The sequence below is a fragment of the Cetorhinus maximus genome, chromosome 8 (assembly GCF_964194155.1).
Source record: "Cetorhinus maximus chromosome 8, sCetMax3.hap1.1, whole genome shotgun sequence".
NCBI lineage: Eukaryota > Metazoa > Chordata > Chondrichthyes > Lamniformes > Cetorhinidae > Cetorhinus > Cetorhinus maximus.
This window is the reverse complement of record NC_135886.1, coordinates 145,763,147-145,788,024: the sequence shown is the minus strand read 5'-3', so window position 1 is coordinate 145,788,024 and position 24,878 is coordinate 145,763,147. Positions and strand designations below refer to the sequence as shown.

Sequence of the window (24,878 nt, the reverse complement as noted above, 5' to 3'; positions counted from 1 at the left end):
CAGAGGGAAAATTGAACAACTGTCATTACCTATATTTTTAATTGGTACGTTTGAGATGCAGCTCTGAATTCAGGAATAAGACCACCGAGCCTCAAGAGGCTTTTTATATAAAACTAAATTAAACATTTATTAATTTAACAACAAATTAAACAAATTACTACCATTACTACCATAATAACTTTTAAACAAATCCCCAAATTAATCACTCCCAGGTAAATCTTCACCAAGGCAACAATAACCCACAGACTTTAAACAGACAACAGGTAAAGCACATTTGACCTTACAAATTCAAAATTTGTTCCTTTCAATTTGTTCCCTTTGCAGACACAGTTCTAGGTTTACAGCCTGGTTAGATCTTAAATGCCTCTGACCTATACACAAACTCCTTCCTGTTTATACCCAGCTTCCCCTTTGAGTGTAAATTTTCCATTTTATCCTCGGCTTTTAATGCCACATCTTCTAACAATAACATTTTCATCCCACTAATTTTATTAGTAATATAAATGCATTGCTCAGCGTCTCCCAACTAAGTGCAAGATTTTACCCATTCTTTTGACTGGTTTATTCAACAAATGCTAATTTTCACTTTACCTTCTCCTCCTTACGTTTATCTAATTAACACCTCAAAACTACTATACATCAAAGTACCCAGAATAGCTGGTTTTAATCCAATTAACACACGCAGACACAGACCCCACTACAGTTCCAATTTAAAAACAATTTCCAATAACAATATAGACATTAATATCTCTTCATGACACAATTAAGTTGCCTCTTACTCTTCTAAATTCCAGTGGATACAAGCCTAGTCTGTCCAACCTTTCCTCATAAAACAACTCACCCATTCCTGGTATTAATCCAGTAAACCCTCTCTGAACTGCTTCTAATGCATTTACATCTTTCTTTAAATAAGGAAACCAGTACTGTACACAGCACTCTAGATGCGGTCTCACTAGTGCCCTGTACAACTGAAGCATAATCTCTTTACTTTTGTAACCAATTCCCCTCACAATAAATGATAACATTCTATTAGCTTTCCTAATTACCTGCTGTACCTGCATACTAACCTTTTGTGATTTGCAGGGGTAAGGGGGAAGAGCAGGGGGCCTAGGACTAGTTGGATAGATTGTTCAAAGACCCAGCACAGATTCGATGGGCCGAAAGGGACCTTCTCATGTTGTATCATTCTATGATTCAGTGATGTTAATTGCAGTTTATGTTTTAATCCTGTAATAACAACAGATCAGGACAGACCTGTGATATCACTTGTTAAGGGGGAATTAAATATATATATATATTAAAAGAGAACACAGTAAGAATTTGCTGAAAATACTCCAGGAAGCCATTGATGCTAAACATATTAACAGTTGAGGATAACCAGATGGACATTGCTCAGCCTTGAGAGCGAGACTGGGGATAAAACATGGTATAAAATTAGATTAAGTATTGCTCATCCCTTAGACAAGGAGAGGGTTTAGCCTAGATATGGGAAGATGAACATTGGACAAAGAGGGGGCTTTGCTGAAACATAAACAGTCTTGAGTTGCAAGAACCAAGGTCCTTGTGTACGTGTTTTAATTCTGATTGGATAATATAATTATATATACATCCTTTAGAATAATTGGTTAGCAAAATCACATGATTATGTACTCAATAGGATAGAGATAGTATGGATTCAGTTTGTTGGTTACCAATTGGATGTATTCAAATGTGTTATGATAAAAAAAAGTACAAAAGTAGTGAAATGTAATCAATCAGGGAGCTGCTGGGCCTTCCTTCTTAGGAATGATTGCGGCTCCCTTGCATATGCTTGAATAAAACCGGTTAAAGGAAGCCTGAGTCTCTGTGGTTGTTGCAGGATCGGAGAGTGTAACATCTCCTCTTCATCACTGGAGCTGGATCATGTGGCGTGGTCATTCTAATTAATCCTCAGGCTGATTTACTTAATTTACCAATCAACATAGCTGAATTGACATATTTAAATAGTTTGTTTTTAAAGAGGCACTAACACTGGTTTGGAAAGGCTCCATTTGTGAAATAATCAAAGACAGAAAGCAGGTCACAGCCAGCACATCGAGTGCAGAAGGAAGGTCATCGACAGTTGGAGGTCAATCATCTCAGCTCCAGGACATCGCTGCAGGAGTTCCTCAGGGTAGTGTCCTAGGCCCAACCATCTTCAGCTGCTTCATCAATGACCTTCCTTCCATCATAAGGTCAGAAGTGGGGATGTTCACTGATGATTGCACAATGTTCAGCACCATTCACAACTCATCAGATACTGAAGCAGTCCATGTTCAAATGCAGCAAGACCTGGACAACATCCAGGTTTGGGCTGACAAGTGGCAAGTAACATTCGTGCCACACAAGTGTCAGGCAATGACCATCTCCAACAAGAGAGAATCCAACCATCGCCCCTTGATATTCAATGGCATTACCGTCACTGAATCCCCCACTATCAACAACCTGGGGGTTGCCATTGACCAGAAACTGAACTGGACTAGCCACATAAATACTGTGGCTACAAGAGCAGGTCAGAGGTTAGGAATCCTGCAGCGAGTAACTCACCTCCTGACTCCCCAAAGCCTGTCCACCATCTACAAGGCACAAATCAGGAGTGTGATGGAATACTCCCCACTTGCCTGGATAAGTGCAGCTCCCACAACACTCAAGAAGCTTGACACCACCCAGGACAAAGCAGCCCACTTGATTGGCACCACATCCACAAACATTCACTCCCTTCACCACCGACGCACAGTAGCAGCAGTGTGTACCATCTACAAGATGCATTTCAGAAACTCACCAAGGCTCCTTAGCCAGCACCTTCCAAACCCACAATCACTTCCATCTAGAAGGACAAGGGCAGCAGACACATGGGAACATCACCACCTGGAAGTTCCCCTCCAAGTCACTCACCATCCTGACTGGGAAATATATCGCCGTTCCTTCACTGTCCCTGGGTCAAAATCCTGGAACTCCCTCCCTAACAGCACTGTGGGTGTACCTACACCACATGGATTGCAGCTGTTCAAGAAGGCAGCTCACCACCACCTTCTCAAGGGCAACTAGGGATGGGCAATAAATGCTGGCCCAGCCAGCGAAGTCCACATCCCGTGGATGAATTTTTTATAAGGTCCCAGTCTGTATTCTATATGGTCCCAGTCTGTATTCTATATGGTCCCAGTCTGTATTCTATATGGTCCCCAGTCTATATTCTATTTGGTCCCAGTCTGTATTCTATATGGTCCCAGTCTATATTCTATATGGTCCCCAGTCTATATTCTATTTGGTCCCAGTCTGTATTCTATATGACTCAGTATGAAGGGAAAACCGTTACAGATTTTGCTGATCGCCAGGTCGTGGAGATTTGCATATTGTTAGCTTTCTTAGAACTTAAAGATCTGAAACAAGCTTAGACTGGTTACAGCCTCTGCTGTAACAACACCACCCTGCATTTATATAGCATCATTAACACAGTAAAATGTCCCAAACTGCTTCGCAGGAACATTCTTAATATTTGACAATGAAACAAAGAAGGAGATATTAGGGTCAGGTAACCAAAAACTTGATCAGAACAGTGGTTTTGAAGGGAACTTCCTATAGGGTGTGAGATAGAGGGAGAGAGGGAGGGAGAGAGAGATAGGGAGAGAAAGAGAGGGAGGGGGGAAAGAGAGGGAGGGGGGAAAGAGAGGGAGGGGGGAAAGAGAGGGAGAGAGAGAGTGATGGAGGGAGAGAGAGATGGAGGGAGAGAGAGATGGAGGGAGAGAGAGATGGAGGGAGAGAGAGATAGGGGGGAAGCGAGGGAGATAGAGAGAGGGAGAGAGAGAGAGTGAGAGAGGGATAGGGAGGGAAAGAGAGGGAGAGAGAGAGGGGGAGAGAGAGAGGGAGAGAGAGAGAGGGAGAGAGAGAGAGGGATAGAGATAGAGAGAAATAGAGAGAGAGAGAGGGGGAGAGAGAGAGAGAGAGATAGGCACACACACTGTACACACAGATACACTGTACACACACAATGTACACACACACACCGTACACTGTACGCACACACAATGTACACACACACAGCGTACACTGTACACACACACCATACACTGTATGCACACACACACCGTACACTGTACGCACACACACTGTACACACACACTGTACGCACACACACTGTACGCACACACACTGTACACACACACACCGTACACTGTACGCACACACTGTACACATACACAATGTACATACACTCACTGTATACTGTACACGCACACACTGTACACACAGACACACTGTACACACACACCGTACACTGTACGCACACTGTACACACAGACACACTGTACGCACACACACTGTACACACAGACACACTGTACACACACACAATGTACATACACACACTGTACACTGTACGCACACACTGTACACACACACTGTACACACAGACACACTGTACACACACACACAATGTACACACACACACCGTACACTGTACGCACACACACTGTACACACAGACACACTGTACACACACACAACGTACACACACACACCGTACACTGTACGCACACACACTGTACACACAGACACACTGTACACACACACAATGTACACACACACCGTACACTGTACGCACACACACTGTACACACACACTGTACGCACACACACTGTACACACACACACCGTACACTGTACGCACACACTGCAATGGAGACATCAATTGATATTGGGGATCCTCTACTGCTAATGCCAAATGAAGACCTGTAGTTAAACCAGGGCAAAGCACAGGAGAGATCTAGGGAGAGGAGATTCAGTCTTATTAAAATATACAGATGACGACGGATAGCCAATCCCATCATCATAACTAGTTGAAGCTCTTAGTTCAGATTCTTTGCTCAGGTAGCTCTCTCTCTCAGCCCCTCTCTTTTTCCCTTGCACACTCTCTCTCTCCCTCTCTCCCTCTGGGTCAATGGATAGTGCTGGGGTCAGGGTTGGGGTTGGGGGTCAGTGGTTGGGTCAGGGGTTAGTGTTGTGGTCGGGAGTTAGTGTTGGGGTCAGAGGTCAGTGATGAGGGGTTGGGGGGGTCAATGATGGAGGTTGGGGGGGTCAGTGATTGGTTCAGGGGCCTGTGATAGGCTGGGGGTGTCAGTGATGGAGGATTGGGAGGTCAGTGATTGGGTCAGGGGGTCAGTGATGGGTCAGGGGGTCAGTGATGGGGGTTGGGGGGGTCAGTGATGGGGGTTTGGGGGGTCAGTGTTGGGGGTCGGGGGGTCAGTGATGGGGGTTGGGGGCGTCAGTTATGGGGTCGGGGGTCAATGGTGGGGTCAGGAGTCAGTGGTGGTTTTGATCATGAAAACAGTACATGTCCTTCAGAGTGATGGGGACTGGACAATAAACTGCATCATTGTCATGGGAACAACTTCAGTAAATACACATCCCACACTCAGGGGTTTCGCAGAAACTAAACCATCTCCTACCTGGGCTGGTCAGTGAGACAACTTGTGGTCAGAAGTGACCTCTCACCTGTCACTCAGACCATCTGTCTCTTTGGTCAGAGGGTGTGTGACCCAGGGACATGTGTGTGAACTCAGCAAAACATAAATAAAATCAGGCAAACCTTCCTTTAAATGGTTCCGGAGAATTCCATGAAATATCTGGCCATTCCGCTCTGACTCTGTCCCGATTGGAGTCAGGGCAATTCCTCAACTATCTGACACTTGTGTCTGTATATTTATGTCTATACATAGAACAGGAGATTGTCATTCGACACATGCTGCCAATTTATAAAAAGAACAGCGTGGGCTCGATGGTGGAAGTTTGCATTGTCGGATAGGAAAGCTGTGCCTGACCTGGTTGTCCCTGTGAGAGGCCGATCCATCTTGTTAAACGTGTCAGAATAAAATGACACAGCTGCAAACTCTCACTGACAGTGAAACTCAGACACTCTACCACATACTTCAATCATCACATCACTGAATTGTTTTTAAATGATGTTTTTATCATATATGAGTCAGTTCATCCCAATAATTTTAAAAGGGCAGTTAGTTACCCTGGTGAATAATCCTCAAAGCAAGAACAAAATATAAATAAAACAATCCAATCAGAAATTCAGGAGAAACTTCTTTACCCAGGGAGTGGGGAGAATGTGGATCTCGCTCTGACAGGGAGTGGCTGAGGGGAATAGTCTCGATACTTCTCATGCAGAGCTGGATAAACAGGAGGGAGAAAGGGACAGGAGGGTATGCTGATGGGGTGAGCTGAAGGACACTCATGTTGATAATGCGTAAACATTCAGCACAAACCAGCCGGGCTGAATGGCCTGTTTGTGTGTTGAATATTCGGACCTTCCTGTCAGAGCTGCAGCCAATAGACATTGTGGCTACTTTTAAAAAAAGACCACCTTCAGCCTGTGTCTGGAGATTACAGTGACCACGACATTAGCAGCAACACCACCGAGCTCCCCCCGACATTCAATTCACGTTCCTAAAGTGAAGAGAGTGAGAGCTGCCTGGAGATAACGGAGTGTTCAGGCAGCTGTGCCTCTGTGGACAGAAATAATGCGTAAATCTAAATAACGTTAGGGATCGGGAATAAAATCTTTGTATGTTACATTTCCATGTTAATCAATCATTAAAAGCAGATCCAGCGAATGTCCACATTCAAACTGCACGGGTAGAGAGACAATAGGCCTGAGCTTCCGCGGAGCGGTACACGCGGAATGTCGCTCCGCCCGGATTGGCTGCTCCGCTCGGAATGTCGCTCCGCTCGGATTGGCCGCTCCACTCGGATTGGCCGCTCCGCTCGGAATGTTGCTCCGCTCGGAATGTCGCTCCGCTCGGATTGGCTGCTCCGCTCGGAATGTCGCTCCGCTCGGATTGGCCGCTCCGCTCGGATTGGCCGCTCCGCTCGGAATGTCGCTCCGCTCGGAATGTCGCTCCGCTCGGAATGTCGCTCCGCTCGGATTGGCCGCTCTGCTCAGATTGGCCAATCCGCTCGGATTGGCTGCTCCGCTCGGAATCTCCGCTCGGAATCTCCGCTCAGAATCTCCGCTCGGATTGGCCGCTCCGCTCGGATTGGCCGCTCCTCTCGGATTGGCTGCTCTGCTCCTATTTCCTTAGTTGAAATTTTTTCGACTCTGTCTCGCCCGACCATCCAGCTCGGACTGGGTGAGGTGTGGGTGGGGCAGCACAGCCCTGAGGCCTTCACTCGAGGGCTGCAGAGTCAGACCTAAGGAGGCTCCATCCCCTTATATGTGGCACCAGCTGCTGTAAACTTTAATGGTCTTTGATAGGCCAGGGGGAGGGGAGGTGTCTAAGGTAAGAAGCTAAGGTTTGGTTGGGGGTGGCAGGGTGGGATTTTAGGGGGGGTGTCGGGTCAGGTCCGGCCTTGGTGGGGGTTGGTGGGTTAGGTTGGGCCATGTTGTTGGGGGGTGGGGGGGGTGCAGGGGAGGTGGGTGTTGGGTTGGGTCAGATCTGGTTGGCTTTGGTCTCGGGGGAGTGGGGCTCCTGGGGGTTGGTGAGGGTCGGGAGTCGAGTGTGGCGTGTGTGGGGGTGGGGAGGCCAAATATTGGGTCTTGGGAGGGAAGAACCCCCATGTGGGGGGTCGGGGGGAGTTCCATGGGGCTGAGGGAATCCTTTCGGGGGTTATCCAGTGGGGAGCCCCCATGGTGGTGGTAGTTGGGGGTAGGGTGAGTCTTGTGGGATGAGGGGAGCCTCATGGGGTGGGGGGTTAGTCGTGGGGTGGGTGTGGGGTGTGGGGGGAGCCCCGTGGGTGGGAGTAGTTGGGGGTTGGGGAGGGTCCCCTGGAGGTTCGGAGTGTGAGGGGGTGTCTCATGGGGTTGGGGGTGGGTTTGGGGGTGGGTTTGGGGGTGGGTTTGGGGGTGGGTTTGGGGGTGGGGGTGGGGGTGTTGTCTGGACCCCCAGACATTGAGTTAATCTCAGTCAGAAAGTGAGTGCGGAGTGTGGGCCGCTTCCATTGCCCTGCTCGATCGGAGAGAACTCTGTAGACAAGACACATGGTTGGGAGGCACAGGCTCCACCTGTTGGTCGGACACCTTCTCCGACCCTGTCACGTTCCCCAGGGTCCCCAGTGGGAAGAGTTAGAGTTGGGAAGCCCTTTACTGATTATCACTGGGAGTTTTAACCTGAGTATAGGAGCGGCTCCAATAGCTACCCCCTGGGTCTGACCTTCCCTTCTCTACACTAATACATTAAACAATTAAAACAGTCACAGGTTTAAATGAGTTAAAAGTTTCTTATGAGAGGAGGAGGATGAAGTTAATGCAGGAAGACTTGATAAATCCCACACGACGTGAGAACATCTGGAGACATTTGTCAGTCATCAAGAGGCTGTTACAATGAGGTCTGATGTGAAAAAGAACTTACAGATAGGATTTCAGATAGGAGCAGGCCTTTCAGCCCATCTATCCCACCTATCCCTAGTGTTTGTTTGTTATTTCTAATAACCCTGAATCCCATTTGTTGACCAGACCCTGTCATTCATTTCCCTCTAAAGACACCAGGGCTTGGCAGTGATTTACAATGGAATGACTTCCACTGAAAGCCATGGATTACTGTGAGTGGATATTGATTCCTCAACCAGTGAGTAATGCAGGAATGTTAACCGGGGATCTGATCCAATCCCCAACCCTTTCTAGCTGAAATACCTAAAATGGTAAAGTGTGTGGAATGGGATGAAAGATTTTTTCGGAAGGGGGCTGGGATTCTGTTGTCCAGTTTCTGTATTAATAGCTCGCTTGGCAAATGAGAGACAATGAGGTAATTAAATGAGTGGCAAGAGTTCTCTGTCTCTGAAGGAAGTCTGGAGTTTAAAGCATGGCTTTCCATCGGACCCCAGGTAATCTCCGCTTCAATCAATACAACAATGATTTCAATTGAATTTTGTAGCAATTTGTGTAAAGTTGTGGAATTAGCAGAGGGGGAATCCTGGCTGTGAGTTTTATTGTGTACTGGCTGTGGTGGGGACGTTCAGACTATTCTAAACACTGCAGATTTTAACAGAGATCTCTGTTGCTTCAGTTCCGAGTCTTTTATTATGCATCGAGTGGTTTGGATCGGGAATGCGCTGCCTGAGATTAGTGAAGACAGGTCCCATTGAAGCACTCATAAGAGCAATTGGATCATTATCTGAAGTGAAAGCATTTGCAGGGTTGCAGCTACAGGTGGGAGATTGGGGCTCGCTGAATTACTCTTGCAGAGGGCTAGTACAGATGCAATGGCCCGAATGTCCTCCTTCTGTGCTGTAACCAGTCTATCACTCCATGACTCTGTAGCCTGAAAACATCCAGGTTCGTGACGCCAGTGAACATTTAACGCATTGACCCGACTTTTCTCCATCGCAAGTTGAATGGAGTTTTCAGTCCGTTAATGTTTTCATTAACTGGCAGCTGAGAAATCTTGTTAGGTTCACAAATCGATGAGAAGTTTGTTTGAAGAGCGAGTTGGATCAGTAAATCACTGGAAATCAATCAGAAGTCACAATATTTGGGATAATGTAGCAAAGTTCCAAATGATGATAAAATCTCTGTACAATTCACAGGGGCTTTGCCCTCATACCAGGGTCTGGCAGTTATACTGAAACCTGCGCATTCTTACAACAAGAAAAGAATATCTGAGAAACCGTAATAATGAGTTGATATCTCCAGTGACAGGAAGTTTTTAGTTGCTCTCGTACATTTTATATTTGGTAAAAATATCAGAGTAATCCCAGAGGGTATCTGATAGAGTGTGATGGAGACTCATATTGCCCTTAAATTCAAGTTCTTATGAAAAGCAGCATTGAATTATTGAATTTAATTTGAAAGGAATGTTAAATGTTTGTATTGATGTGAACTGCTTGTCAGTTTTGCATCTTTGACAAAGCTGCAACGAAAGCTTCCACTCAACCACAGCTGTTCCTCCACAAAGACTGCGTTGAGGGAGTGTGGGGGTGGGGGTGGGGTGTGTGAGGGAGTGTGGGGGTGGGGTGGGGTGTGTGAGGTTAGCAGCTAGGGTTAAACAAAGAATATTTAACATCGGAACAACTTAAAAAAATTTAATAATTACAATCCTGACTCAAATTCAATCAAATAGATATAAAATCCCAGTGAGAGTCAGTGTGTGTGGGACCCTTACCCCAGTGAGAGTCAGTGTGTGTGGGACCCGTACCCCAGTGAGAGTCAGTGTGTGTGGGACCCGTACCCCAGTGAGAGTCAGTGTGTGTGGAACCCGTACCCCAGTGAGAGTCAGTGTGTGTGGGAACCCGTAAACCAGAGAGAGTCAGTGTGTGTGGAACCCTTACCCCAGTGAGAGTCAGTGTGTGTGGAACTGTACACCAGTGAGAGTCAGTGTGTGTGGGACCCGTACCCCAGTGAGAGTCAGTGTGTGTGGGACCCGTACCCCAGTGAGAGTCAGTGTGTGTGGGACCCGTACCCCAGTGAGAGTCAGTGTGTGTGGGACCCGTACCCCAGTGAGAGTCAGTGTGTGTGGGACCCGTACCCCAGTGAGAGTCAGTGTGTGTGGGACCCGTACCCCAGTGAGAGTCAGTGTGTGTGGGACCCGTACCCCAGTGAGAGTCAGTGTGTGTGGGACCCGTACCCCAGTGAGAGTCAGTGTGTGTGGGACCCGTACCCCAGTGAAGGTCAGTGTGGATGGAACCCGTACCCCAGGGAGAGTCAGTGTGTGTGGGACCCGTACCCCAGTGAGAGTCAGTGTGTGTGGGACCCGTACCCCAGTGAGAGTCAGTGTGTGTGGGACCCGTACCCCAGTGAGAGTCAGTGTGTGTGGGACCCGTACCCCAGTGAGAGTCAGTGTGTGTGGGACCCGTACCCCAGTGAGAGTCAGTGTGTGTGGGACCCGTACCCCAGTGAGAGTCAGTGTGTGTGGGACCCGTACCCCAGTGAGAGTCAGTGTGTGTGGGACCCGTACCCCAGTGAGAGTCAGTGTGTGTGGGACCCGTACCCCAGTGAGAGTCAGTGTGTGTGGGACCCGTACCCCAGTGAGAGTCAGTGTGTGTGTGACTCGTACCCCAGTGAGAGTCAGTGTGTGTGGGACCCGTACCCCAGTGAGAGTCAGTGTGTGTGGGACCCGTACCCCAGTGAGAGTCAGTGTGTGTGGGACCCGTACCCCAGTGAGAGTCAGTGTGTGTGGGACCCGTACCCCAGTGAGAGTCAGTGTGTGTGGGACCCGTACCCCAGTGAGAGTCAGTGTGTGTGGGACCCGTACCCCAGTGAGAGTCAGTGTGTGTGGGACCCGTACCCCAGTGAAGGTCAGTGTGGGTGGAACTGTGCTGATAGTTGTTGGTAGGTGGGAGACATTGAGAAACATTATTCATATTACTGGAGCTGAATAAAACTGGAGCTTGTGTTGAATCTTCCAGTGTAGATGGTAAACACAGTGAGAGGCTGAAGACTTGTTTCAATCTTTACTGTGTCACTAAACAAACCTGGAGCTGGTTTTATTCCGATCATCCCTCCCTGTCTCTGTGACCTTTGAGACCTCGATGCTCCCTCTAATCCAGGCCTCTTGAATATTCCCAATTTTAATTGTTCCACTATTGGTGGCTGGGCCTTCAGCTGCCTGGGTCCCAAACTCTGGAATTCCCTCCTTAACCCTCCCCACCTCACCTCCTTCTTTCAAGACGCTGCTTAAAATCTACCTCTTTGACCGAGCTTTTGGTCACCTGACCTAAAATCTTGTTTTGTAGTTTGGTGTCTTATTCAGCTGATAAAACCCCATTGGGTAGGGATCCTCTCCCCTCACCTTACACCCGACAGGAATAATCCCCCTTCTATCTGCTCAAACCTCTAACCTCTCAGTTGCCTTGATCTCCTAGGAGCTTGTACTTGTCAGTGATGTCCCTGCACTTGTCAGTGTCTGCCTGTCAGTGCTTGTCTGCCTGTGTATGTGTCTGCCTGTCAGTGTGGCTGCCTGTATGTGTGTCTACCTTTCTGTGACTGCCTGTGTCTGATTGCCTGTGTGTGACTGGCTGTGTGTGGGTGTTGCCTGGGTGACACTGTTGCTTGTGAGTCTCTATCTGTCTGTGTGTCTCTGACTGTGTGATGCAGTTGCTTGTGTGACTCTGTCTTCCTGTTGTCTATGCCTGTCTGTGTCTGCCTGTGTGTGACTGGCTGTGTGTCTGTGTTTCCTGTGTCTGAGTCTGTCTGCCTGTCTCCCTGCTATCACTGTGCTGTCTGGAGTCTCTCTGTTGAAGATTCTTTTGTTTTTTTTTTTAGAAATCTTTCACTACATTAAGGGACTGAGACTAAAGATCAAACTGAACATTTTCAGTAACAAAAACCTTTTACAGAAACACGATTTTCAAAGAATCACCCACACCCTCGATCGCTGCCATGGAAATGGTCTCTTCTCTTCGGTGTCAATGACCACACACACAGCCTGTTGTCCAGTAGATTCCTGTGTCTGATGGTCTGTGTCACCCCCCCTTCAATGTGTGGGTTGCCAAAGCGGATAGCACCCTCCCCCTCTACCCTCACACCTACCCCCGGGTAGGACTGAGCTCCCAGGCGGGATAGACAGGCTGATAGTCACTGGAGGAGTGAAGTGTTTCACACTGCATCTGTCCGACAATTCATCAATTCACCAAGTGCAGAGTGTGAGGGTATGAAAATACCAACATCCTACAATCCCGTTCTGGTATCCCTGATAAACCTCAGCTTAACCTGAACACACGGAATCTCCTTCACAATAACTCGGCCTCAACTGGAGGATTGTGTCCAATTCTGGGCTCCACACTTTAGGAAAGATGTGAAGGCCTCGGGTGGGTGGGTGCGTGAGGGTGGGTAGGTGAGAGTGGGTGAGGGTGGGTGAGGGTGGGTGCGGGTGGGTGCGGGTGGGTGCGGGTGGGTGAGGGTGGGTGGGTGAGAGTGGGTGAGGGTGGGTGAGTGAGGGAGGGTGGGTGCGGGAGGGTGGGTGCGGGAGGGTGGGTGGGTGCGGGTGGGTGGGTGAGGGTGGGTGAGTGAGGGTGGGTGAGTGAGGGTGGGTGGGTGAGGGTGGGTGAGGGTGGGTGAGGGTGGGTGAGTGAGGGAGGGTGGGTGCGGGAGGGTGGGTGCGGGAGGGTGGGTGGGTGTGGGTGGGTGGGTGAGGGTGGGTGGGTGAGGGTGGGTGCGAGAGGGTGGGTGGGTGTGGGTGGGTGGGTGAGGGTGGGTGGGTGCGGGTGGGTGCGGGTGGGTGAGGGTGGGTGGGTGAGGGTGGGTGAGGGTGGGTGAGTGAGGGAGGGTGGGTGCGGGAGGGTGGGTGCGGGAGGGTGGGTGGGTGTGGGTGGGTGAGGGTGGGTGAGTGAGGGTGAGTGAGGGTGGGTGAGTGAGGGTGGGTGAGTGAGGGTGGGTGGGTGAGGGTGGGTGCGAGAGGGTGGGCAGGATTTTTAGGTTGGTGGGCGGGTGTGATTGGTGGGCCCAGGATCAGCTGGTGAACAGACCACCAACCACGATCGGCCCCCAACCGTGATTTCATGCTGGCTGGCCAATTAACAGCCAGACAACATGTAGCGCGCGTGTGCTGAAATACTCAGCGCTGTGAGGTGGGGCGGGAGGAGGGCAGGCGTGGGCGAGCGCTGAGAGAAAGCTCCCTGAAGGCAGAGAGCTACCTCAGGGAGCTGGAGACTAGAAAACAATTAAACAAAGTTTTTAAAATGAGAAAAAAATGTCCAAGTATCAGAATCAGTCACTGAACATAAACAGGATAAAAATGCTGTCCATAGATTTTTACTTTTTTAAATTTAACAACGGAAACCTCATCCCGCCCTTGGATGGGGTTTGATGAAAAATGCAAAGTCGGTCTGTCCGATTCGCCCGTCCACCAACCGGAAATCACAACTTTCACTGTACAAATTAGCATCTTCATTGTCGGCGGGTGAGCTCCTGACTTTTACACTCACTCACCGACAAAAATATCGCACTTTTCACATCTGGATCAGGTCAGGGGTGAGCTCACCCACCAACCTAAAAACTCGGTGTGTGCGCGTCCCCGTGTGCGCGTCCCCGTGCGCGCGTCCCCATGTGCGCGTCTCTGTGTGCACGTCCCCGTGTGCCTGTCCCCATGTGCGCGTCCCCGTGTGCGCGTCCCCATGTGCGTGTCCCCGTGTGCGCGTCCCCGTGTGCGCGTCCCCGTGTGCGCGTCTCTGTGTGCGCGTCTCTGTGTGCGCGTCCCCGTGTGCGCGTCCCCGTGTGCGCGTCCCCGTGTGCGTGTCCCCGTGTGCGCGTCCCCGTGTGCGCGTCCCCGTGTGCGCGTCTCCGTGTGCGTGTGTGATTCGATAAGGTCGATAGAGAGAAACTATTTGCTCTGGTGGGAGGTGTTGGGGAGTCTGGAACAAGGGGGCAGAACCTTAACATTGGAGCCAGGCCGTTCACAGGTGATGTCAGGAATCACTTCTTCAGACACAGGGGAGAGGAAATCTGGAACTCTCTCTCTGGGAGTCAACTGAAAATTTCAAAACTGAGATGAATAGGTTTTTGTTGGGTAAGCGGGTTAAAGGTTACAGAACCAAGCTGGGTAGATGCAGGTAAGATACAGATCAACCATGATCTAGTTGAATGATGGAACAGACTCGATGGGCTGAACGAGCCTGAATGGGCTGAATGGCCTCCCCCTGTTTCTATGGTGACCACACCTCAGGAAGGATCGATTGACTTTGGAGGGGGGGCAGTGAACTTCACCAGAACGATACCTGGGGATAAAAGAGTTAGAGAATGAGGGAGGATGCATAGATTAGGCTTGTGTGCAGTGAGTAATCTAATGCAAGGCTTTAAGTTGATTAAAGGATTCAGTTTGGAGAATGAATGATTTCTACATTGTGAATAAGGAATAGATAATATTATCTCCGTGGTTATGGTGTAACAGGAAGGCTGGACCCTGTGGGGAGAAACAGATCTTGTTCAGAATTAGAGAGCCTCTGATGAATTTTATTATTTGTGTTGGAGACTCCCAGGCAGCTTGTTTTTGGGAGTTTGGGTAATTTGCAGAAACAGTTTGATTTCAGATAGTCCGAGCACACACCCAGTTCCAGGAGGCGATTAAAGCTCAAGGCTGTCTCCAAGTCGAGGGCTCCTGAATCTGCTCGACAGTATAACTGCAGCTTAACTCACTTGGCCTTAGTAATAACATTTCCTTCTTTCTGGCTTCAACAGAGGCTTATTACCGGTTCCCGGAGCGCACAATGACTGACCGCTTTGACTGCTATCACTGCAAGGAATCTCTACAAGGCAAGAAGTATGTTCAGAAAGATGATCAACATTGCTGCATCAAATGCTTTGAAAAATTCATTGCCAACACCTGCTCTGAGTGCAAGAAACCAATTGGCTGTGATTCTAAGGTACGGACCAATCTCTGATATCTAGAACTGGGGAGGGTGACTGAACAGTTAATGGGCAGTGGAAAGCTGAAGAGACCTGATACCCTCTCTCTGGGGTGGTATGGTGGGGAAGGCAATGGGGCAGGAGCTGGGGGTAATGTTTGAACCTGGGGCTGTCCTTCCAGCTCCACCATTCACACACTCCCTGGGAAACAACCTCAATCTGATCCAGGTCACTTTAACAGTTCACTCACTCCCGGTCAAATAACTGTTGCAACTCCATAAAATTTCAGGCTCAATTTTAAAATTCTCATCCTTGTTTACAAGTCCCTCCCTATCTCTGTAATCTTAAACAACCCCACAGCCCTCCGAGATCTCTGCGCTCCTCCAATTCTGGCCTCTCGCACATCCCCTGATTTCCATCGCTCCACCCAAGCTCTGGAATTCCCTCCCTAAACCTCTCCTGCTCTCTACCTCACTTCCCTCCTTTAGGACACTCCTTAAGTCTGAGCTCTCTGACCACCTGACCTAATATCTCTTCCTGTAGCTCGGTGTGGTATTCTGGGTTTGATTAGATTCTGGTGATACACTTTGGGACATCTCAATGATGTTGAAGGTACTGGATGTATCTACATTTACACACATGTTGTTGTTTAGATTAGAAACATCATAAAATGATTATTTCCCTTTTAGAGAATGGGAACTACAGTTTGTACACCTCTGAAGACTGACACCAGCCGTGTGTTAGTTACAAGAAATTCATGCTCTGGCCCACATGAGTTGTTTGACCTCTTTTCTTGTATCAGTAAATTAAATGTAAATCCAATGAAATTATATCTTGAAGTTAAAGTTACCCAAATTGGTTAAATCTACTAAGTAAAAGATTGGTTTGTTTATTCTTTTCATGATGAAGAATTTAGATTCCGGAAGGAGAGGATCAGTGGAACACCGATAAAATTCAATTCTCTGCAGGAGAGAGAGTAACTCACAATTCAACTCTCTCTGTCACCTGGGCATTCATTAAACAATAGCAAGTTTCAGCAAATAGACAGGAAGATATTCTGAGAGACAAGGTTCCAGGTTCAAATACAACTCCAGGACTTGAGCACAAAAATTAGCATTGACATTCCAATACAGTACTGAGGGAGTGCTGCACTGTCAGAGGGTCAGTACTGAGGGTGTGCTGCACTGCCAGAGGGTCAGTACTGAGGGTGTGCTGCACTGTCCGAGGGTCAGTACTGAGGGAGTGCTGCACTGTCGGAGGGTCAGTACTGAGGGAGTGCTGCACTGTCCGAGGGTCAGTACTGAGGGTGTGCTGCACTGTCAGAGGGTCAGTACTGAGGGAGTGCTGCACTGTCAGAGGGTCAGTACTGAGGGAGTGCTGCACTGTCGGAGGGTCAGTACTGAGGGAGTGCTGCACTGTCAGAGGGTCAATCCTAAGGGAGTTCTGCACTGTGGGAGGGTCAGTACTGAGGGAGTGCTGCACTGTCAGAGGGTCAGTACTAAGGGAGTTCTGCACTGTCGGAGGGTCAGTACTGAGGGAGTGATGCACTGTCAGAGGGTCAGTACTGAGGGGGTGCTGCACTGTGGGAGGGTCAGTACTGAGGGAGTTCTGCACTGTGGGAGGGTCAGTACTGAGGGAGTGCTGCACTGTGGGAGGGTCAGTACTGAGGGGGTGCTGCGCTGTGGGAGGGTCAGTACTGAGGGAGTGCTGCACTGTGGGAGGGTCAGTACTGAGGGAATGCTGCACTGTCAGAGGGTCAGTACTGAGGGAGCTCTGCACTGTCGGAGGGTCAGTACTGAGGGAGTGCTGCACTGTCGGAGGGTCAGTACTGAAGGAGTTCTGCACTGTCGGAGGGTCAGTACTGAGGGAGTTCTGCACTGTTGGAGATGTTGTCTTTCAGATGAGCTGTTAAACCTTGGTCCTTTCTGCCTTCTCATATGCTTGTAAAAGATCCTGTGAACTATAGGAAGAGCAGGGGAGTTCTCCCTAGTTTCCTGGCCAATATTTATCCTCATTAAACTAAAACAGGTTATCTGGTCATTATCACATTGTTGTGGGAGATTGCTGTGCACAAATTGGCTGCTGCATTTCCTCCATTCCAACAGTGAACAGGCTTCAAAAATTCCTCATTGGCTGCAAAACAGTTTGGAGATTATTAATTTTTCTCTCATATTCTAAATTCTCAAATTCTGATCTTCAACATTCATAGCCCCATATTCTGCTCCAGTGAACCTTCATTGCCACCTGCTGGCACAACCAGGAACTGTAAGTTGTTTTATGGGTTCTTTAGATGCCTTAGCGATGAGATCAAGAGACTTGTATATTTAAACGTGAACCCTTTATTGTTAATCTTTAACTATTTACAGATCCCAGGTTACTCTCATACATGGTGCTGTAACCTCCATGCAGGCTGGTTCCTAAGTGTTCTCTCTAGGCTGTGCTCTCAGGCTATTACCATGTGACTCTATACATCATACCATGGATGGGGCTATTCTTCAGTCCCGCATTAACCCTTGCTTTGCTGAGCATCTTTATATTACAGTGCCATGCCATGCAGGCACACACAACATCATCCAACACTTACATTTATATATAACCGTACATTTATATATCGCTTTGTACCACCACCCATAGTCTCAAAGCAGTTGAGCTGAATTGGATGCATTAACAGCAGTGAAACATTTCCTGTGTAACACTGGGTGAGATGATAAAGTTTTATACTGATCACAAGGCAGCATTTAGAAGATCTGGTTCACGTTTTCACTTAATCTATTATCCTGCAGTAAAAGCTAATTCATTTAGTTCATTTAAATGATTTTATAATCTCAACACAATAGGAAGAGATCATTCAGCCCCTCAAATTCCTTCAATTAGATCATGGCTGATCTATATCTTAATTCCATTTCCTCGCACTAGTTATATAACCCTAAACAAACCTATCAACCTCAGTTTTGAAATTTACAATTGACCTCCAGCATCTGAATTTTATGGGGAAGAGAGTTTCAGATTTCCACTACCCTTTGTGTGAACAAGTGTTCCCTGATTTTCCTCCTTAACTGTCTGGCTCTAATTTTAAGGTTCTCCCTCCCCCCTTGTTCAGGACGTCCCCCACCTGAGGAAATAACTTCTCTCTAATTGAATCTGTCAATCATCTTAAACACCTCGATTAGATCAGCCTTTAATCTTCAAAATTTGAGCAAATACAAATCTGACCTCATGTGGGTGGTAGTAATGGTCATGTTACTGGACGAGTAATCCTGAGGTCTGTGGTAATGCTCCGAAGACAGGAGCTCAAATCCCACCTTAACAGTCGGGAGCAATTTAAATTCCACTGATTAACAAAAGTGTGATAAAATGATAGTCTCATTAATAATAATCACAAAACTGCCAGATTGTTGTAAAAACCCATCTGGTTCACTAATGTCCTTTAGGGAAGGAAATCTGCTGTCCTCACCTGGTCCGGCCTACATGTGACTCCAGTCCCACAGGAATGTGGTTGAGTCTTAGCTGCCCTGTGAAATGGCCGAGCAAGACATTTGGTTTGAGGAGAATTATAGATGGCAACAAATGCTGGCTTTTCCAATGTTAGTCACATTGCAATAATGAAAAATGTCTGTGCAGCCTGCTCTCGTAGTTTAATCCTCTAGCCCAGGGATCATTCTGATGAACCTGGGCTGCACCCCCTCCAATGCCAATATATCCTTCCTGAGGTGCGGTGCCCAGAACTAAACACAGCAACTCCAGATGGGGTCTGCCCAGAGCTATGTTACAGAGATAACATAACTTGAACCCCTTTATATTCCAGACCTCTTGAAATAAAGGACAACATTCCATTAGCTTTTTAAATTATTTTATCCATTAGATTTTAGTGATTTCTGTCCTTGGACACCTAAATCTCTCTACTCCTCCACAGTTTCGAGCTTCCCAGTATTTAGAAAATACTCATATTTCTCACATCCAAATTGATGAACTCACACTTTCTCTTATTGAATTCCATCTGCCAAGTTTTGTTCACTCACTATCAATGAATCTGTCAATGTCCCTTTGCAGCTTTCTGCTCCTATCCACATTATTTACAATGTCAGCTAACTTAATGGCATCAGCAAATTGGATACAATGTTCTCTATTTCTTTAACCAGGTCATTTATAAATCTGGTGAAAAGCTAGAGCCCCAGTACAGATCCCTGGGGGAACCCCACTAGTCACATCCTGCCAACTGGAGTACACACCAATTATCCTTGCTTGCTGTCTCGTACCTACTGACCAAATACAAACCAAGTCAAAAGACTCCCTCCAATTCCAGGCACTCTCAGTTCAGTTAATTATTTTGTATGTGGAAATTTGTTGAATACCTTCTGGAACTCCATGTAAACAACATCTATTGACATTCCCTTGGCACCACGTGAGTTCCTGCTCAGAAAATTCAAATTGGATTATTAAACAGAACTTATCCGTTACCAATCCATGCTGACTGTCTGCTCATTAGATCAGAAATAGGAACAGGAGTAGGCCATTCGGCCCCTCGAGCCTGCTCTGCTATTCAATAAGACCACGGCTGATCTGTTGTGGCCTCAGCTCCACTTTGCTGCCTGTCCCTCATAACCCTGAACTCCCTTGTCAATCAAAAATCTGTCCAACTCTGCCTTGAATATATTCAGTGACCCAGCCTCCACTACTCACTGGGCAAGAGAATTCCAAAGACCAACAACCCTCAGAGAGAAGAAATTCCACCTCATCCCCGAGGCCCTTTATTTTTAAAGTGTGCCCCCTAGTTCTAGATTCTCCCACAAGGGGAAACATCCTTTCCGCATCCACCCTGTCAAATCCCCTCAGAATCTGATATGCTTTAGTAAGATCACCTCTCAATCTTCTAATCTCCAGTGAGTATAGGCCCAACCTTTCCTCATAAAACAAACCCCTTCATCCCAGGAATCAGCTGAGTGAACCTTCTCTGAACGGCTTCCAATGCCAGTATATCCCTCCTTAAACAATGAAACCAAAACTGTGCCCAGTGCTCTAGGTGTGGTCTCACCAATACACCGTTCAGTTGTAACAAGACTTCTCTACTTTTATATTCCTTCTCCCTTTGCAATAAAGGCCAACATCCCATTTGTCTTCCTAATCACTTGCTCTACCTGTATATTGACTGTTTGTAATTCTTGTACAAGGAAATACAGGTCCCTCTCTACCGCGGTATTCTGCAGCCTCACTTCACTTAAATAATATTCTGCTTCTCTACTCTTCCTGAGAAATGGACAATCTCACATTTTCCCACATTATACTCCATCTGCCAAATTTTTACCCGCTCATTTAACTGATCTATATCCCATTGCAGACTCCTTGTGTCCTCCTTGTCATGAAGTTATTAATGTATATAATATTATTTGCAAACATTTTTCTTTTAAAATAGAGGTTTAGTCTGTGGGTGTGTCTTAATTGGATTAAAGCCAGCTAGTCTGGGTGCTTTGACGTGTACTAGTTCTGATATGTAAGAGAGATTGGGTGTATTTACAATTTTTTGAATAGAACATTCAAGAGGTGGGGTGAAAAATGACACCTATCTAGCAGATACCAAGCAATATGTTTCTATTACTAATAAATTGGTACTATGAAAGGGGTTTTATTGTTAGAGAGGTTTAGTTCAGAGGTTGTTGATACAATGAGAATTTAAATTCAATCAGTGGAGGTAGGTATAACTTCAGTAGTTTTTGGGTGTGCAGAGCAGAGGCAATGTAAGATCAAAAGGCAGCTGCAATCCTCCAACTGGGTCCACAGGAACCAAAGTGAAAAGAGCCCCATTTTGAATTCGTGAGGTGAAAATGCTTTGCCTGGTGTCTGGTTAAGTCTATGGGTTGCTGTTGCCTTAGTGGAGATTAGTTTGGGAATTTGTTAAAAGTTATGATAGTAGTAATTTGTAGCCATGTGTATATATATTTTAACCTATGTAATTAATAAAATGTTTCATTTAGTTTAATGTAAAGCCTCGAGAACTGGTGGGGTGATTCCTGAGTTTAGAGTCGCATCTCAAACATAACACTTAAAAATATAGGTTATGACAGTTGTTTAAAGTTTCCCTCTGGGATTTTTAAATAAATCCACTTTACTGACTGCATCGGTCATAACACTCCTCACATCTTGCTCTCCTACCTATCTCTGTAGCATCAGTAGTTTGTAAATAGTCGAGGTCCCAGCACTGACCCCTGCGGCACTCCACTAGTTACAGTATGTCAACATGCAAATGACCCATTTACCCGGACTCTCTGGCCTGAATCTTTGGGTCAGCCCTGCTTGCCGATGTGTAAAATGATGCCCGGTGATGTCGGGCGTGCGTCTCAATGTCACTGCGCGTCTTTCCGATCTAACCAGAGTCGGCTGCGCGCCTGCCAAACTTTCAAAGGCCTATTAAGGCCATTGAAAAACTAATTAAAATAATTAATGGAGCTGCCTGTCCAACCTTAAGGTTGTCGGGCGGGTAAAGAGCTCAGGCGGCCTTCGCATTTCTCATGAAACCTCATCCACGGGCGGGATGAGGTTTCATGAAGGATTTATAAATCAAATGAATTTTTTCATTAAAATTCATTGACATTATCCCAGCTCATGTGACACTGTCAGGGGACATGTCTGAAATTTTTTTTCCTCTTTATTTTAATTTTTCAAAATGAAATGAAACTCCCTGAGGCAGCTCGGTGTTCAGCGTCTTCCCCCAGCCGGCACAGGGGGGCTCAGCACTTCCAGCTGGGCGTCACGCTGGGTGGGCCTTCACTGTCCCGCCCACGTAAAGTGGCAGCGATTGGCTGTGCGCCCGCCCATGCCCACTCCCACTCAGCCCCTCGTGACAGGGAGAAAACTCTCCCCGCTATCTCCTGTTGGTTAGTCAATCCTCTATGCATGTTAATATATCAACCCCAACAACATGAGCTCTTGTGCAGTAACCTTTGATGCAGAGCCTTATCAAATGCCTTTTGGAAATCCAAAGATCTCCAGGTTTGCCTTTATCTGCTTGCAACATCCCCAAAGTATTCTAATAAATTTGTCAAACACGTGTTCCCTTTCACAAAATGATATTGCCTCTGATTGTATTGTGATTTTCTAAATGTCCTGCTACTATTTCCTTAATAATAGATTCCAGCATTTTCCCAATAACAGATGTTAGACTAACTGGCCTATGATTTATTTTCTGTCTCCCTCCTTTGTTGAATAGAGGCGTTACATTTGCTGTTTTGCAATGCGCTGGGACCTTTCCAGAATCTAGGGAATTTTAGAAGATTATAAGCAATGCATCCACTGTCTCTGTAGCCATTTCTTTTACAGCTCTAGGTGGAAGACCACCTAGGGGACTTGTCAGCCTGTATCCCATTTGTTTCCCTGGTATTCTTTCTCTAGCAATTGTGACTATTTTAAGTTCCTCCCTCCCTTTTGCCCTCTGATTTTCTATTTTTCCTGGGATTTCTCCAAGTGTTCAATCTTTCTGCCGATAATAATGGCTGATATTAGACTAATAGGCCTACAATTTATGAGTTCATGAATCAGTATTCATTGAACTTATGAACTCAGCAAATTGCCCAGTTGAGATCAGTTTTAATGACACCACATAAACCCAAACAGATGGTGTTTGCCAAGGGCTCCCCTCTCGGCCCAGCTCTCACAAACATCTTTGTTGGGATCCATGAGAAACGCATCTTTGATGGAATGACATTAACCTCTTATATTTCCGATATGTGAATGATATGTTTGCTATATTTAAATCCGCAGCTTCATGTAATAATGTCCTTACATGTCTTAATCAGCTCCATCCTGCGCTCAAATTCACCTTTGAAATGGAGCAATCAAATGAACTCCCCTTCCTTGACTTGTTAGTTGAGAAATCTGCGAGAGGGCTCTCTACCACAGTCTACTGCAAGCCTGCCTTCACTGGGCAATATACACGTTGGGATTCTTACAGGTCCACGCACTATAAGATTGGTCTTATTAGCAACCTTATAAATAGGGCCCGAGCTATTTGCCCACCATGTAAGCTTGATGCTGAAATAGGGGCATCAAAGAAATCCTGTGGGATAATGGCTCCCTGATCAGATCACTTCATGCTGTATATCACACACACTCATGAACAGGCCTAAGGCCATCACTTTCGGCCCTGAAAAGTGCCCAGTCTACCTCAGATTACCCTGGAAGGGTAAGGTACCTCAGGAATTTGAGTAACAGGTGAAGCTGTTTCACACTGCAGGAACAACATGAGTGGTATTTGCCACTAACAGGAGGCTGCTGTCAAGCCAAAAAGACATTCTACCTATCACACAAATGAGCAATGTGCTGTATGAGTTTCAGTGCCAGTGTGATGCTATGTAGGCCGTATGTCCCAAAGACTGGTGGATCGTATCAAACAGCAAGTCCCAGACGCTGTTCACAACGGGTAAGGTACAGACTGTACCCAACCAGCCTGTGCTTACAAAACTCAAAACACAGAGTCCAACATTAGATGTGATTACACGATTGGACAACATTGGCTAAATAATCCTGAGTGTGCTAAGAATTACACTGACAACCAGTTTAAGATTGTCAGTCAGGCTTGCAGTGTGGCACATTTGCGTGTACTGTAAGCGACATATATTAATACACGGGGTCCTATTCTTTGCAGACAGAAAGAACATGTACACATATTGGGCCTTTTTCACCTAAACAAAATAAGTGACAGCCATTCGCTGGTTCATTCATCAGGGCAATGCCTTGACCAATCAGGATCAAGCTGTCTGGTTTAAATGTCAAACAATGCTTGGCAGTTAACTGTCAGCCACCATTGATTGATGCATTCTCTATGGCAACAACCAATCAGAGTCCACTTGCCAACCAATCCACACTCTCCTCATACAATCTAAAGCTGTTGCTCCCCCTGACATTGGTAAGTTTCTTGTGTTTGTCCTGATGAGTGCAGGATGAAAAACTTCAATAAAAAAAGTCTCTTTTTTCAGCAATACTCAGGTTTATGAGTTTATCTCTGCTACATTTCTTAAATAGCAGAGTGACAGGGGAAATTTCCAATCCGAGGGTTAATTCCTGAGTTGAGGGAGTTTTGAAATGTCCTCTACATCTTCCACCTTTATCTCTGTGTAACCCTGGGTGGAATTTTGTGTCCAGCAGTTTAGTCTCTCTTTGCCTCACTAGTTGCTGTTTGTCTATTTGGTTTAGGAGCTGCACCATGGTGGCAAATACTGGCATGAGAACTGCTTCCGATGCTATCACTGCAGCTGCTCACTGGCCAATGATTCCTTCAGCCTGAAGAACGATCGCATCACCTGCAACAAGTGCCTTCCCCGAACTGACAGCTCAACATGTCAGAGCTGCAAGAGACCCATCAAACCAGGTCACCACTCTACTGTCCACCGGCTACTCACTAGCCTGGTTAACTGTCTGCTGATTAGTCACTAGTCTGGTTAACTCATCGCCAGTTAGCAAATACTCTGGTTAACACTCTATCAGTTAGGACGGGTGGGGGTGGGTGTGGGGGTGGGAGTGGGTGGTGGGGGTGGGGGTAAGTGTAGGGGTGGGGATGGGGGTGGGGATGGGGGTGGGGGTGGGAGTGGGGGTGGGA

At 47.0% G+C, this 24,878-nt stretch overlaps 1 protein-coding gene across 3 annotated transcripts in view; it reads left to right on the top strand.

The window, feature by feature from the left end:
* fhl1a (four and a half LIM domains 1a) overlaps positions 1 to 24,878 on the top strand; it is a 91,594-nt gene that overhangs the window by 56,431 nt on the left and 10,285 nt on the right. Inside the window, exons 1-3 of one of the 3 annotated variants that reach the window (XM_078547747.1) lie at positions 8,495 to 8,582; positions 15,125 to 15,309; positions 24,476 to 24,650. In XM_078547747.1, the coding sequence (XP_078403873.1) occupies positions 15,154 to 15,309; positions 24,476 to 24,650 (331 nt within the window). In that variant the 5' untranslated portion in view covers positions 8,495 to 8,582; positions 15,125 to 15,153. Of the gene's footprint in view, positions 1 to 8,494; positions 8,583 to 8,690; positions 8,839 to 15,124; positions 15,310 to 24,475; positions 24,651 to 24,878 lie in introns of those variants that run through there. The other 2 variants (XM_078547746.1, XM_078547748.1) reach the window with 2 other exon arrangements.